At 36.4% G+C, this 14,726-nt stretch overlaps 1 protein-coding gene and 1 long non-coding RNA gene across 2 annotated transcripts; both read left to right on the top strand.

Annotated features, from left to right (window-relative positions):
* The first annotated feature begins 387 nt into the window (after positions 1–387).
* LOC105041286 (cytochrome P450 71A1) lies at positions 388–2,551 on the top strand. The gene is made up of 2 exons (XM_010918186.4): positions 388–1,434; positions 1,601–2,551. The coding sequence occupies exons 1-2, from the start codon at positions 475–477 to the stop codon at positions 2,210–2,212; spliced, it is 1,572 nt and encodes a 523-aa protein (XP_010916488.1). The 5' UTR covers positions 388–474; the 3' UTR covers positions 2,213–2,551.
* Positions 2,552–9,348: 6,797 nt separating this feature from the next.
* On the top strand, positions 9,349–13,701 carry LOC140856556 (uncharacterized). The gene is made up of 3 exons (XR_012139893.1): positions 9,349–9,653; positions 9,747–9,990; positions 13,112–13,701. It is a non-coding gene; the product is annotated as an uncharacterized lncRNA (long non-coding RNA).
* The last annotated feature ends 1,025 nt before the right edge of the window (positions 13,702–14,726 follow it).

The following is a 14,726-nucleotide window of genomic DNA, read 5'->3' as shown; positions in this document are numbered from 1 at the left end:
ATGTAGAGTGGAAACTCTATTTTCCATTGCGTGCCGGAGACGTCATGCATGGTGGACATTGAAACATCACGTTTAACCTATGGTGCACAAGTTTACGCCTGTGGTGTCAGTACGATACAGCCGGCCAGTGCGTTTGGAAAAGGACGGGGCTTCCTTTCTCTTCCTTATTCCTCTTTGGATAAAATCCTGTCTGCCGAATTCCTTTTACGTGTTTGTTCCTTCTATGGCCTCTCCATGCCACATAGAAGGAAAGATGGAAAATTCAGCCACAACTTCTCTATCTCGAGTGGGAAATGTTCCAGAGGCTTCAGGCGGTGTGCCTGTCGGTCTCCGCATGGAAGATTGGCTCTCCACCTGTCCACATACATCAGACAAAAAACAGGGAGTCGAACACCCAGCTAACTCTCCAAGGCCAATTCCATTTCCTAGTTCCAACCCACAAATCACGACTCTAGACCATCTAGCTGCAGAGAAATGATGCCTCTAATTGTTTCATTGCTCCATTGGTTTCACCAGAACTACACCCTTTTGATCAACTCCTTCCTCCTCTCCTTGTTGGTCTCCTATTTTATCTTCTCCGGCCCCAAGAAAGCTCTGCAATCAAAGAGGGGAGAGCTCAGATCTCTTCCCTCCCCACCAAGGGTTCCCGTCATCGGCAACCTCCATCAGCTCGGCTCCCTCGCGCACCGCTCCTTGCAGTCGCTCTCCGAGAAGTATGGCCCTGTGATGCTCTTCCACTTCGGCCGCATCCCCACCGTCATCGTCTCCTCACCTCAAGCAGCTCAGGAAGTCATGAAGACCCAAGACCTTGCCTTTGCGAGTCGGCCCAAGTCGAGCATGGCCGACGGGCTTTTATACAATTCTCATGACGTTGCCTTCTCGCCATACGGCGAGTACTGGCGACAGGTGAGGCGAATCTGCGTCGTCCACCTACTCGGCCTCAGGAGGGTGCAATCCTATCGGTTGGTTAGAGAAGAAGAGGTAGCGGCGATGATTGATGACGTTCGTCGCGCCGCCTCAAGCACGCAACCTGTGAATCTTAGCAAGTTGATCTCTACCCTTACCTACGACATAATCTGCCGAGTGGCATTTGGGAGGAAGTACCACGAGGAGGAGGGTGGAGAGAACGGCGTCCGGGAAATGCTTAGTGAGTTCACGGCACTGTTGGGAACGTTCCCTATGAGGGACTTCATTCCATGGCTGGGTTGGGTTGATTGGTTGAGAGGCTTGGATGCAAGGGTAAGGAACACCTCCAAACAGATAGACTGTTTGATTGACAGAGTAATAGAGGACCACCTCCATGATAAGAGTGCTGGAGGTGATGCTTATAAGGACAGCGGCGACTTTGTTGATGTTCTGCTCTCCCTCGACGATGATAAGGATCATAGCATCGGCAGTTCTCTCGGCAAGGACAGTATCAAGGCTCTTATTATGGTAAGCCCCCTCTGTCCTACTCATTTTTATCCTTTCGGCTAACGTATTTGAAAATTTTGAAAGTAGTACTCTCTACCATTTGTAGCTACTCTTTCAATCAATAAAATTTGGAAAGTATTTTACTTTGTCCATAATTCCTCATGATGCAATATCTCTATTTTGACAGGATATGTTTGCTGCTGGTACGGACACGACATATACGGTGATAGAATGGGTAATGGCAGAGCTTGTCAGACACCCGAGAGATATGAACAGAGTGCAAGAGGAAGTAAGAAAGGTCGTTGGATTAAAAGAGAAGATAGAAGAGGAGTTACTAGATGAGATGAACTACTTGAAGGCAGTGATCAAAGAGGCTCTAAGGCTGCACCCACCAATTTCTTTGCTGGTTCCCCGGGAATCAATCGAAGACACCAAGTTGCAGGGCTATGACATTCCAGCAGGGACTAGAGTCGTGATCAATGCTTGGGCAATTGCGAGGGATCCCAGATCATGGGAGAGGGCCGAGGAATTTTGGCCTGATAGGTTTCTGAACAGTTCCGTGGATTTCAAAGGGCAGGATTTCCAATTTATACCATTTGGTGCTGGCCGAAGAGGCTGTCCTGGCATTGGTTTTGCGATCTCCACCATCGAGCTTGCTCTGGCCAATTTGTTGCATCATTTTGATTGGGACTTGCCTGATGGGATGAAAGAGGAGTCACTGGAAATGACTGAATCAACTGGACTTACCGCACACAAGAAATTGAATCTAATTCTTGCGGCAAAACCTCGAATCCTTTGAGTCGGTTAAACTGCGCTTCTCCATGCTATAATTTCATTTGGCATTGTACTGATCACATTTCGATCATGGGTTCCATGTCTAACATCGTATAGAAAAGAACCACTAAAACGTTGCATGAAGCATGGCTATGGTATATAATGGACTCATTTATCTATTCTCAGAGACAAAATGCTGGACTTATTATCTGTAAATATTTTTTAGATCCGGTGCTTGTGGATAAATGATGCTGTAATTGGGATTCAGATTGGAAAACTTTGTCTGAGAAATAATGGTATTGTTTAGACTGGAAAATTATATGTGCTTATTTGTATAAAGATGTAGCAACGGGCTTGTCTAACACTTTTATATGCGATTTTACATGTTTTAAATTTGTCTAGCTGGTATCTATGATGTCAAAAACCCGTCTCTATTCGAAACCATCAAAAGTTTAATTACACCAGCCCTCACATGCACAAATGTTTAAAGAAATGGATGCTGCTACATTAATCCAATAATCTCCCCATAACTAAGGTATCAAGCATGGCTTGCTTTTCAGGGGCTGAAATGTCAGCTTTGCCTATAACAGTTAAGGAAAATGTTATTGCAACAAATTTCGGTGAGATAAAAGGCATTTTCCAGAAAAGGAAATACTTGTAATTATGTAAGCTAATTGCCAGGTCATAGTACGTATAAAATGAACTTGGAAAATAAATTTATGAAGGGAGAAAAACCAATAGATTATGAGATCTACAAAATGCTTACATGACTTTTGGTGCATTGCCGATCTAATTTTTGTCACTAGTCCCCTAATGTTAAAAAGATCATCCATATGTTCAGCGCTCTATTGTCTTACAAATCTTATAGCACAGTAAAGCTGATGCTTAAGTGGATCGTCGATTAATTCATCACATACTCCTCCCATGCAGTCCCTCTCCTCTCCTACGCATTGCCGTATCTCCTCTCCCATACATCTTGTATTACCGCCTTCTCTCCTATGCCTTTATCATTCCTCCCGTTTGTCAACCTTGATGGTTTAGAAAAAGCATGATTGGACAAAATTCAGTGAAATTTTAGGAAAGACAGAGTTCCCCTAAAGAAAAATTTATTATCTAAAAAAAAAGGAATACTTGTAAAAAAATTTACATAAGCCGTGTACTATCTGGCAACATAAAATGAAGTTGGAATATAAAATGCATACATAACTTCTAGCATGTCATCAGTCTAATGTTTGTCACTAATCCTCTGTGTTAGATGAATGATCTGTAAAGTCAATTATTGACCGACATATTATATTATTTTAGAATATATTTTATACTCAATATGATGAAATTAATAAAATAGATATTTTTTTTATCTATTCATATATAATGTGTCTCTGAATGGTCCAAGAGGTTAATGGACAATGACATATATTCTCAAGAGTTAAGAATTTGAGATATATGTCATTATAGATTAACTCCTAAATTGCTTCCAATCATTGAATCATCACAGGGATGGTGGTTGATCCATCAAGATCGGTGCACGGATCACTTTTCTTTAGGATAGACGAGTCTCGAGTCTACAATATAAAGACATTGGAGTGAAAGTACATGTAGTTGTTAGAGAACAACGGTACTGAGCATGATCAAGAACGAGAAATTACTTGAATGCCTACTCACTCATCAGTAACTATCTCGATGCTATAGTTGTGTGAGTGGTTCTCTGACCTATAGTGCCTTGACTACTTACAATCAAATTGCTATAGTTCGACAACAAATAAACATGATCCCTAGCCATTCGAGATCTTACAGTGTTTGTTAGCTGTAGTAGATTTACTGTAAGAGTAGGATGTGCACTCATAGGGAATCTATCGACCTTAGTAGTTAAGGAGTAGTCCTATACAACCTAAAAAGCTGAGTCCTTAAGTCTGTGACTACAGCAGCGTAATAATAGAAAGAAATTTCTATGGAATTCATAATTGGGCTCAAGCTAATTAAGTCTTGCATATGACGGATGCTTAGAGTTTGATAAGTTTTCATGACCTGCCTCCTGTTGGAACTCTCAATAGAAGAACTAAATCACATGGTAACTATACCTAGAGATTGTACTTTTAGTTCTACTGAGTTGTCACTATATATTGCTATATGTCATTGGTAGATTGTGAGAACTCACTAAAATCATTCTGGATCGATGATCCTTTAAGGGTGTGAGTTGGAATTGTTTCGATCCATCGAAAAGAATTTTTGATGTTACTTTGATAGAGATCATTGTAAGTCTCACTACTAAACAGAATTGAATCTATAGGATCACATACAAAAGGGGTTGACCAAGTCATTAGATTGGATCAAGATCAAATTATTAATTGGATTGATAATTTGGATCAATTTGTAAGAGTTACAAATATAGTAACCGTTAATTGTTAGCATAAGGGTCTTAATTGCAAATGTTGCAATGTAGTTTAACATAATTAAATTATGGATCAAGTCTTAATTAATTTAAATAAAATTTAACTTAATTAGATTTGACTTAATTTAAAGCTAATTGGAGTTAATAATTCAAGTTGGATTTGGATTCTAATCCTCATTGGATTAGAATTGACAGTCTTTTCGAATTAGATTCGAATCAAATTCAATTGGATTCGAACCAAACCCAAATTGATCCTGGACCTCACCTAATTAGCTTAGGTTAAGAGAATCTCAATTTGACTAAGATTCTCTCTCCTTTTCTGCATGAAAAAGAGGAGAAGATAGTGCCCTTCTCCTAGCGCACGTAGGAAAAGGAGGGGCGAGGGGCGCCAATGGTTGGCGCCCCATCCTTCTGAGATTCTCTTTTTTGTTTAATTTAAAAATTAATTAAATTTTGATTGATTGAGAATTACATTAGAAATTTATTTAATTTATTTCTCTTATTTTTGACATAGAGATTGAGGAGGACTTGGATTCTTTCTAGGGTTAGACGTGTGACTCATCATGGCCGCCCACCCTTGTGCCTAAAAGAAGGGTGTTCCATCTCTTGGATGCCCCAACCACAATTCCATCAGATTTTCCACAAAAATAAGAGAGAAAAATAAAGAAAAATAAGAGAGAAAAAGGAGAGAAAAAGAAAAGAGAGAAGAAGAAGAGAAAGGATTCTCTTCTTGCATCTTCTTCGAGGTCCTATGCAAAAGTATTCGTGCTATCTTCTTCTACGACTAGATCCAATTGTTCGAAGCAGATCTGAAAGAGACTAACACCTCGATGATCAAGAAGGCTTTAGACTCACCTCATCCTTATGTGGATATCTGTAGAAGTCAGGCACGTGTGTGGCTTCAAACAGAATCAAGATTCGATCTAAATCTAGCTTACAAGAGGATAGCGATCCCAATATAAGTTTTTAATCTTTTTATTTCTATTTTCAGATCTATAAATCTGATTTTATCATGCATGTTAGATTCTTTTTAGGTAATATTAGATGTGATGTAAGACATGTAATAGATTAAAATTTTAATCTATATTTTTGCTGTATTTTCATGAGATGAAAAAATTTCTGCATGCTAAAATCATCTAACTCCAACACTCTGTTGTTTTAAAAAGTCAATGACATGGTTAATACCAAATATTCTCATGAATCTTACAACATTGTAAAGATAGTACTTAAGTGAATAGCCCATAAATTCATCACCTATTATTCCCTCCTATCTAGTGACTCTCTTTTGCTATGCATTGCCATACCTCTTGCACTCCATAGATTGTCATACCTCTTATCTCATGCCTTGTCATACCTTCTTCTTGTCAACTTGGTGTACATATTAAAAACCATCAAAACATATAATTCTTTAATTAAAGATATTTTTAATTATATAAATCATCATCAATAGTGTGGATTTTCAATTTAAATGATTAGTTATCGATTTTGGATCTCAGAAGAATAGATCTCTCAAAAGGAATCATCTATTTTAAGAGAAAAGGATATATATTTTTGTCAAATTCAAAATTAATAATCGATCATTAGCTATAATTTATATCATTAAGGCTTAAGGGTCATTTGGCTATTCTTACAGGATTAGGCTAAAAATTAGAATTCATGGATTGGATCGCCTATTTAAGTATGGTCCTATTCAACCAAACTCCATCTATCCTAAAATCTATGAGAAGACAAAAAAATCTTTTTTTCCTACAGCCCAGATGCTAAAATAGGTTTGGATAGATTTTTAGAAAATAGAAATTATATAAGCTAACAAGTAAGGATGAAAGTAGATTAGATACTATCAGTTTGAATTTATTTTTATATCCGAATCTATCAAGATATAGATAAAAATTTAAGCATCTAATTAATAGCCATATTCATATCTATATCTATAAAAAAAAATAAATTTGGATATAGGATAAATAACCATCCGATCCATATCCGAATATCAGATTCTATTTATAACTATATCTAATTTTATATAGCACTTATATACTTTTAAGAGAAATATATAATCGTATCAATATGTTATCTAGTATATATATATATATATATATATATATATATATATATATATATATATATATATATATTAAAATGAAGGTCTCTCGGTGGAGAAACCTCCGTTTGACACATGGATGTTTAAAAACAAGGGGAGGCAGCCGCGTGGATCGCCCAAATTTTTCTATTCGATCGTGCGTGAGGTTCCCTGTTTAGCTACTTCTTCAAGCCTTCTACCTGATTGAGACTCCTGAGGATAGAGAACCAGAAGGTGGGCGAAGGGGAGTAGAGCTCGGAGGAGTACATCCGCATGCTGGCGACGACCGGAGCGGAGGTGGGGTGAGCGGAGAGGGCCAGCAGGGGGCGCTGAAAATCATGGCCAGAGCAGACGTGGGAACCACAAGAAGGCCCTCCGGTTGATGCGGGACGCATGTCTCCAATGCGAGTCCTCCCTGCTCCACCGCATCCACGGCATCGTTCAGGTGAAGGTCGCAGCTCTCCTAGATGATTCCAATGCGAGCCGCAGCACCTCCGCACTACCATCGACTCCGCCCAGCGCACCGTCGCCCTTCCCCCTCCTCCATCGAGTTTGCCCACTTCTACGCCAACCTCCTTTATGAGGCTACCACTGACGGCCGCGGTTACGAGGAGGTTATCCAGGAGTGCGAGCGTGCTCTCAGCATGCATCCCGGATCCCATCGACCTTGCCCGCGAGAGCCTCCAGGATGAGGCCGTCCATAAGCTCTCCTCTCTCAAGGCCTGGATCGACCAGGTCTGCTAGGAGCTCCGTGCTCCCATCAAAAGTCCAACATCGCCTCCATCTCCATCTGAATGAAGAACCTCGACGATGCCACTGGCGAGGAGAAGTTCTGCCTCATCCCCATGTGGAGATGGCGAGGGAGGTGCTGATGGTGACACCGGCGGTGGTGCTGGAGAGGTGGGCGGGGCTGGCGGCAGCGGAGCTAGAGGGGGTGGTATATGAGTGGGCGGCGGTATTTAGGGAAGGAAGTGGAAAGGTGGAGGTAGTGGAGGGCTTTCCTATTGTGGGTGAGAGTATGGGTGGAGGATGGGAGTTGGGTGAAGGTTAGGAGGAGGAAGGAGAAGAATGTGAAAAAAGAAATAATGAACATTGTTAAAGAGAGGAGAGGCTGCGTTCTATTTTTCTTCGCTAGTAAAAGAAGAGAGAGGAGGGAGAAGAGTAGGATTTTAGGGAAAGAAGTTGGAATGCTTTATTTGGAAATTTTATTTAGTTTTCTAATTTAGGGTTTAGTAATAATTTATAGCTCAAAGTTTAAATAAATAAGAAAAAGTATGGGTTAAATTATATTTATCGATCAATTTATAAAAAAAATTATATTTTAGAGAGTGAAAGACTAGAAAAGTGATTATTGTGAGATTAGTGAATCATCTGTAAATTTATAAAAAAAGAGAGCATTTGAAAGAGATCACAGAATTAATCATAAGTGCAAGAATTATTATCTGGGATGATACTCCAATGGCTTACAGATATTATTTCAAAGCTGTGGATAGAAGTTTAAGAGATATTTTATGGCACGTAGATCCTAAGAATATATATAAACTTTTTGGAGGAAAGATAGTACTTCTTGATGGAGATTTTAGATAGATTCTGCCTGTTGTTCCTAAAGGTCGAAGAGAAGATATTATTCAAGTTTCTATTAATAGATCATATTTATGGAACCATTGTCATATATTTAAATTACAAACTAATACGAGATTGATGAACGAAAAAAATTCTATCATAAATACTCAAGATATTTTTCAGTTCAGTAATTGGACACTGAAAATTGGCAATGGTGATATTGGTGATGAAGATGGGGACTACTTGATTAAATTTTCATCGGATTTTATCATAATACCATAAAATGATATACATAATAATATAATACAGAATATCTATTCTGATTTGAGTTCAAAATTACATGATAGAGAGTATTTAAATGAGAGAGCTATTCTTGCACCTACAAATAAAATTGTTGATGTACTAAATGAGAGAATACTTTCTTCAATATTTGCAGAAGAAGTTGTTTACTTAAGTGCAGATTCAATTTGCAAGACATCATCTAACTGTGCAAAAGAAGATCTTTTATATTTTATTAAGTTTTTTAATTCTCTAAATTTTTTTGAATTTCCAAATCATGAGTTAAAGTTAAAGAAAAGGATACCAGTGATATTACTAAAAAAATTTGAATCAAAATGCTGATTTTTGTAACGGTACTAGATTGGTAATTACAAGATTATTTTCTAAGATTATAGAAACTGAAGTTATCAATGGAAGCAACATTGGACAGAAATGATTATGTTATTTTTTATTATTATGTTATTTAAATATTTTGAATTTATATTTTTATTTAGAATATTTAATATCATCTATGATGTTATTTATATTAGGTTAGATTTTTAATTTATAAAAATATTATTTGAAGAAATAAATATATGTCGTGTATCGCACAGGGTTCTAAGCTAGTTAACTAAATTTATCATCTACTTGATAATATCTTTCATAATGATAAAATTTAATTATCTAATTTATATTTATATTTTTAATATTTGATTTATATTTGTATCTATTTAAAATGATATATATATATATATATATATATATATATATATATATATATATATATATATATATATATATATATATATATAAATATTCGTATCTGATTAATATTTTTTCTATATCTGTATTTGTCACATAAAATAAACATAAATATGGCTATACTCTATCCGTATCCAATCCCTTCTCAGCCCACAGGTTCCATTTTTCAGAATTTTTAGCCCAAAACTCCAGGATGTTTGAAGGAGTTGCCGTTTTGTAGCTCGGAGATTCTGCAGCAGGGGAGGTAGATGCGCCGGGTCGCCCCCCTCCAACTCCCGTTTGCTTATCAAAAAAAAAAAAAACGGGGAAGTGGAGATGGCGTCGCATCGGTGGGCTTACTTCCGAATAATGACGGGTACCATTCTTGGTGGAATCCTCGGCTTCTACGTCATGCACCGCGTCGAGACCAGCTTCAAGGCAACCCTTCTCTTTCTCGCTTTCCTCTCAGTCCTTCCTAAATTAATAGACTTCTTCATTAACCTTCTCATATTATTGCGGGTTATGGTCCAGGAAAAGATGAAGGAGAGATTGATCGAGTACGAGAACGAAATGAAGAAGAGGGGACAGCTTCAACAACAAAAGGATCAGTCGGAGCTCTTGTTGGACTCTTAAAACTCTCCCAACGCTCGAATTCCTGCCTTTCTTTCAATTTTTAAGCATTCACAAATTTCCCCCATAAGTTTTGGGAGAAGTCGACAGCGGCCGCTGCATAGGGTTGCTGAGATTCCACGATCCAGCGGAATCAAGGTTTAAGGTAACTTCTGCTTGGAGCCCGTGTAGCTAGCATGGGGCAGGAAATTTAAATATGTAAGCATTTGCTCTTGGTTTCTTTTTGATTACATGGTTTGGTTTTACTTGGTTGAATGTGCCACCCAGAGGATTAAGTGAAGTAAGAACGAATATTTGAGCGTTCAGACCTAGTGACAAACATGTGGTGGGTGCGGTCACAAGTTACTTCCCGATCAGAGCTATCAATAGGACATAAAATGTTGTTATAAAAATTTGAGAACTATTGAATCTGGGGTTCACGAATCTGGGGTTGATGGGTTCTGTTTCTGTTTATCGGAAGCCGTGGTTGACATGGGGAGCATTTTCTGTTGAATATTGGAAAGGGTTGGGTAGTGCTAAGTTGAGATGGAATAATCCTCTTGGGTGCACAATGTCACGAATCTGCCAAACCACTTAGAGATTTTGGCTTGTAAATGTTTATTGCAGCCAGCCCTCAACTCGTAGACCACTTGTTCGAGGTTATGTCTTCAAGTCCTTCAATTTCCCTCATGGTAGGAAAATGTGATCATCTATAATGTTAATTGAAGTAAGGAGAAAACAAAAGAAGTAAGGTGTGGAGAGGACAAGGAAGAGGCTGCATATGGTGATCTTAAATCCGTGCCATAACTTTTTGTGTATTTGTTCTTAGCTAACGTAAATGAGGGGCAAGAGAATGACTGGAGTGCCATTGATGTTTAATTTGCCCTTATAAAGTAAAATAAGCTATGATAAGCCTTAGGAGCTTCACTATTAAGGTATATAGTATAATGCCCTAATCTGATTCAATCTGCATCATCTAATCAGATCCAAAATATGAAAGAATCTTTAATTTCTCTTCAATCATTTTATGTAAATATTCCTGATGCACAACTTTGAAATGTGCAACTAAATTTGATGACAACCAAAAAGAATTCTCAGTTGATTTTCATGTTTCATGCATGGAGATATACCATGCATGGAGATCTACTTTTCTTTCTTACAGTTACATCTAAAATAAAATAATCATTAAAGTTTATATTTTTGTCTCGTAAAGGAAAAGGATAAAAAACAATATCAGTAATGTGTCGTATTCATAATTCATGGCCATTAATTGATCATCCATGAAATACCATCTATTCCGTAGTTTTGTGCCATAATCACTCATTCCATCGGAACCTTTGCCTTGTTTTCAACCTTGGCACTACATCTGGCTAACATGTTCCCTTTTCGCTCCTATAAGTGATTAAACTACCTCAACAAATGAACTAGTTGATCTTACATATGAAGATCTTATTCAAGATGGACTAACTCTTGATGTTATGAGGGCAAATCACCTAGATATGATATTGGTACTCCTTTAAGGTGACTTGGAAATCAACAAATTGCATCCCAATGAGGAGCTTCAATAGTATGAGAATTCAGTGAACTAACCATAAGAGCTTTATTTGGTTGAGTGGTCATTAGGTAGATGATTGTGTCCATAATTTTCATCAGTTGAAGCTGGTTGGTTTTATTGATAATGTCCAAGTGTGGTGGAATCTTCATAACCAGCGTCTAGATTACCATTTGAATGGTTAAATTCAGCACAAGTTTCAGGCTTATCTTGATATCAAGAGCATTTCTATATTCAGCTGGGGGAAGGTAATTGTCTATTGACCAGGATTTATTTTTGCATATCTGTGTTTATAGGAGCATCTCTGGTTTGTTTTCAGATGTGTTAATGGTCCAAAACATATTATCCTTTATGTGCTTCCCAGTTCTCATGAAGACAAAAGATTCCTGCGGCATATCATATTTAGGGATGGGTTATCTAAGGTGAAGATTTTAGAGCTTTGTCTTGTGTCAGGTGCATACAAGATGATCCTGAAGATGTTACAGTCAACATTAGGATCTCTAGAGATGGAAGTTGTGTGCAGTTGGAAAAGTCTTAGACATTGTGGATTGGTAATGGTATTTGACTGTCTCAGCTACGGGTTTTGCTAGTAATTTATCAAACTTTATTATAGAAGTGCCCATATTGATCATGTGTTCTGGGAACCATTTGTAGGTTGTGCTCGAAGACAATCTGGTCTAGCTCTTCACTGGTCAGTTTTTGAAGCAGAGTGCTCCCACATCTTCAGTGATTTTGCATTGTTGTTTGGTTGCAAGATTACCATTCTTTAAGAGTTTCTGAAAAGCAAGTTCCTCTACCCATTAGAACTCAAATGTGACAACCATCTTGTACTTCTTGAGTTTGAAATGGTTGTTTTGAAATGGTTGTAGAACTTCAATCTTTAGTAGAAGGATTATATGATGACAGGCTATCCACAGATTAAATCTAATAGCCTAGTCCTGCAGTTTGATGGTGTTTACAGGTCAAAATTGTTAGACACTTATGTCTTGAGTGTTGCCTTGGTATTTCAGTGGTAATTACTGACTTTGTAGGCTCGCTCTAGAAATATTTGGGTTCAACATTTTTAGCAATATTCCAATGTTTTGGTAAAAGTTTATATAGGGGCGAATGTGAAAGGTTAAGGGGTTTATAACACAACCTTCAAAGTTGACACTAGGACTGAGTCCAATGAACAAGAGAAGAAAATCAAGATAGGCACTATGTAGTTATACTCTGGCTATACCCTTCTGAAGCTTACCTATGGTTTCATTGAAGGTGAATTTGGTGCTTGGAGATAATGACCCCCAAATTTTAGCTCAGTAACACCTTTGGTTTTTGGAAAGATCTTTAGAAAGCAGTATTCTCTTAGGCATTATTGAATAACCCCAAGATGTCTCTAGGTACATGATTTGACTCCACCTCATTTTGGAGGCTAATCTAATTATTGTCTACATCTAACATCCAGGAGGACTGCCCTTAAGTTTTGGTATCTTTGAGACTGCTCTAAGAATAATGGTTACTGATAGAAGATTTGAACAACATAGGGCACCTGTGTGAGTGAATACATTTTGTGGTTGACAACATAGTGGATCGATTTGATGTTGCTGCTTATGGTAAATAAGTATATAATACCTGAACTGCTCATGGTAAATAAGTGATAAATATTGATTCAACTTGATCCATACTATGCTTTTTACGCACTCATGGAAATTGTAGGTTGAGTCTTTTTTGACTGGTTTAACCTTGGGTGATGTAGCACTGTAGTTTTCGGCGAGGAGCTTATGGAGATATAATATGTTGAAGAAGAGGCTTCTTTAATTCTAACAGGTCTATTTAGGCTTCGAATATTCAAACTTACAGTTTTGAGGCATCAACAGCTCATGAATCAAAAAACTTTTGAGGCTTATGCATATTGGACTAGAAGGCTTACTTGAGAGCTTGCTGTAGAGGTCTTTATTGGAGATTAATCTCTGTTCTCGTTTCTAGGATACACATTTCACTGCAAATCCATGTGAAAGACATCTGATTTAATCTCTGTCTTGGATGCCTTTTTCATTTTTCCTGGTCGTCTTGAAGTGGAGCTCCTGTGACAAGTTGAAGATGTCAGTGAATGCAGATCTGTTCGTTTTTGCCTGATATATGATATTTCTGTATTTCACCTTCTAAAGCAGTGAAATGAGCTCCTGGACATCCATAGAACTTTCATATGTACTGGTCATATGGTAGTTCCTGAAAGACAAACATGTCTTAAATTGCTTTTGTTTTAACATTGTTTGATACCACGAGAAGGAAAAGTTGTCCAGATACTGTTGCGAATAAATTAGATATTCTATATCTTATTTGAAATGTATAAATTTGTTTGCAGACTTTGGATTCAATTCTATATAGTTTCAAAAACATGTCATTCCTTTCTACCACGAACAAATGTCGGCAGAGAAACACTTGTACTTTTCCTCAGAGAATCACAAAGTTTGGCTTTTACTTTCTTGCTATGGAGTAAGAACAAACTCTGGGCTTTTTGCTTCTCTTCAAGACAGCGGAGCTGCAACAATAATACAATCAGGAAACCGTTAGACCAACAACTTAAAGTTCCAAATTTAAACGACATTAGGTCTCAAACATAAATCTTTTGGACTCGTTTAGTTCACAAAATTTTTTTTTTTTAAAAGTAATTTTTTGAAAAATTATTTTTTAAAAAATAAAGAATAAAATTTTGGTATGTTTAATTGATCATGAAAAAATAATTTATTATAAAATAATTTATATTTGGATGAGCATCTATTTTTTTGAAAAAATTATATAAAATATTTATTATATCTTTAATAGATATAAAATCATATATTTTTACTCATAAATATAAATATTATATTTATATTAATATAATGTAATATTAATATATTATAATATAACATTAGATCATAATAATTTATTGTGTTAATATAATACTAATATATTAATATTATATTAATATAATATAAATATTTTAATATAAAAATTATTAATATAGATATAAATATAATATTATATTAATATAAATATTATATTAATATTAATAAAAATATTATATTAATGTAAATATTAAAATATAATAAATATTAATATTATATTTATATAAATATTAAAATAATATTAATATAATATTATATTATTATTCAGTATTTCATTCTAACCATCTATTGATATTTTATTAATTTTTAGCTATAGATCTTAAAAAAGATATTTTAAGAAAAAAAAAGTATTACTACTTTTTATGTCACAGAAAATGTCAAAATCCATCTTTCTCATGGGTTTTACTTTTCATGAAATGTAAGAAGTGACGTTCTATAGAAAGTATTTTTTTCTTTTCATGAAATGTAAGAAGTGACTTTCTA

This window comes from Elaeis guineensis, chromosome 3 (genome assembly GCF_000442705.2).
Source record: "Elaeis guineensis isolate ETL-2024a chromosome 3, EG11, whole genome shotgun sequence".
Taxonomy (NCBI): Eukaryota; Viridiplantae; Streptophyta; class Magnoliopsida; order Arecales; family Arecaceae; genus Elaeis; species Elaeis guineensis.
This window is presented reverse-complemented; position numbering and strand designations above follow the sequence as displayed.

Coding starts and splice junctions, on each gene's coding strand:
- LOC105041286 (XM_010918186.4), top strand. CDS start 475: ATGATGCCTCTAATTGTTTCATTGCTCCATTGGTTTCACCAGAACTAC. Junction 1,435..1,600: donor GTATCAAGGCTCTTATTATG/GTAAGCCCCCTC, acceptor CTATTTTGACAG/GATATGTTTGCTGCTGGTAC.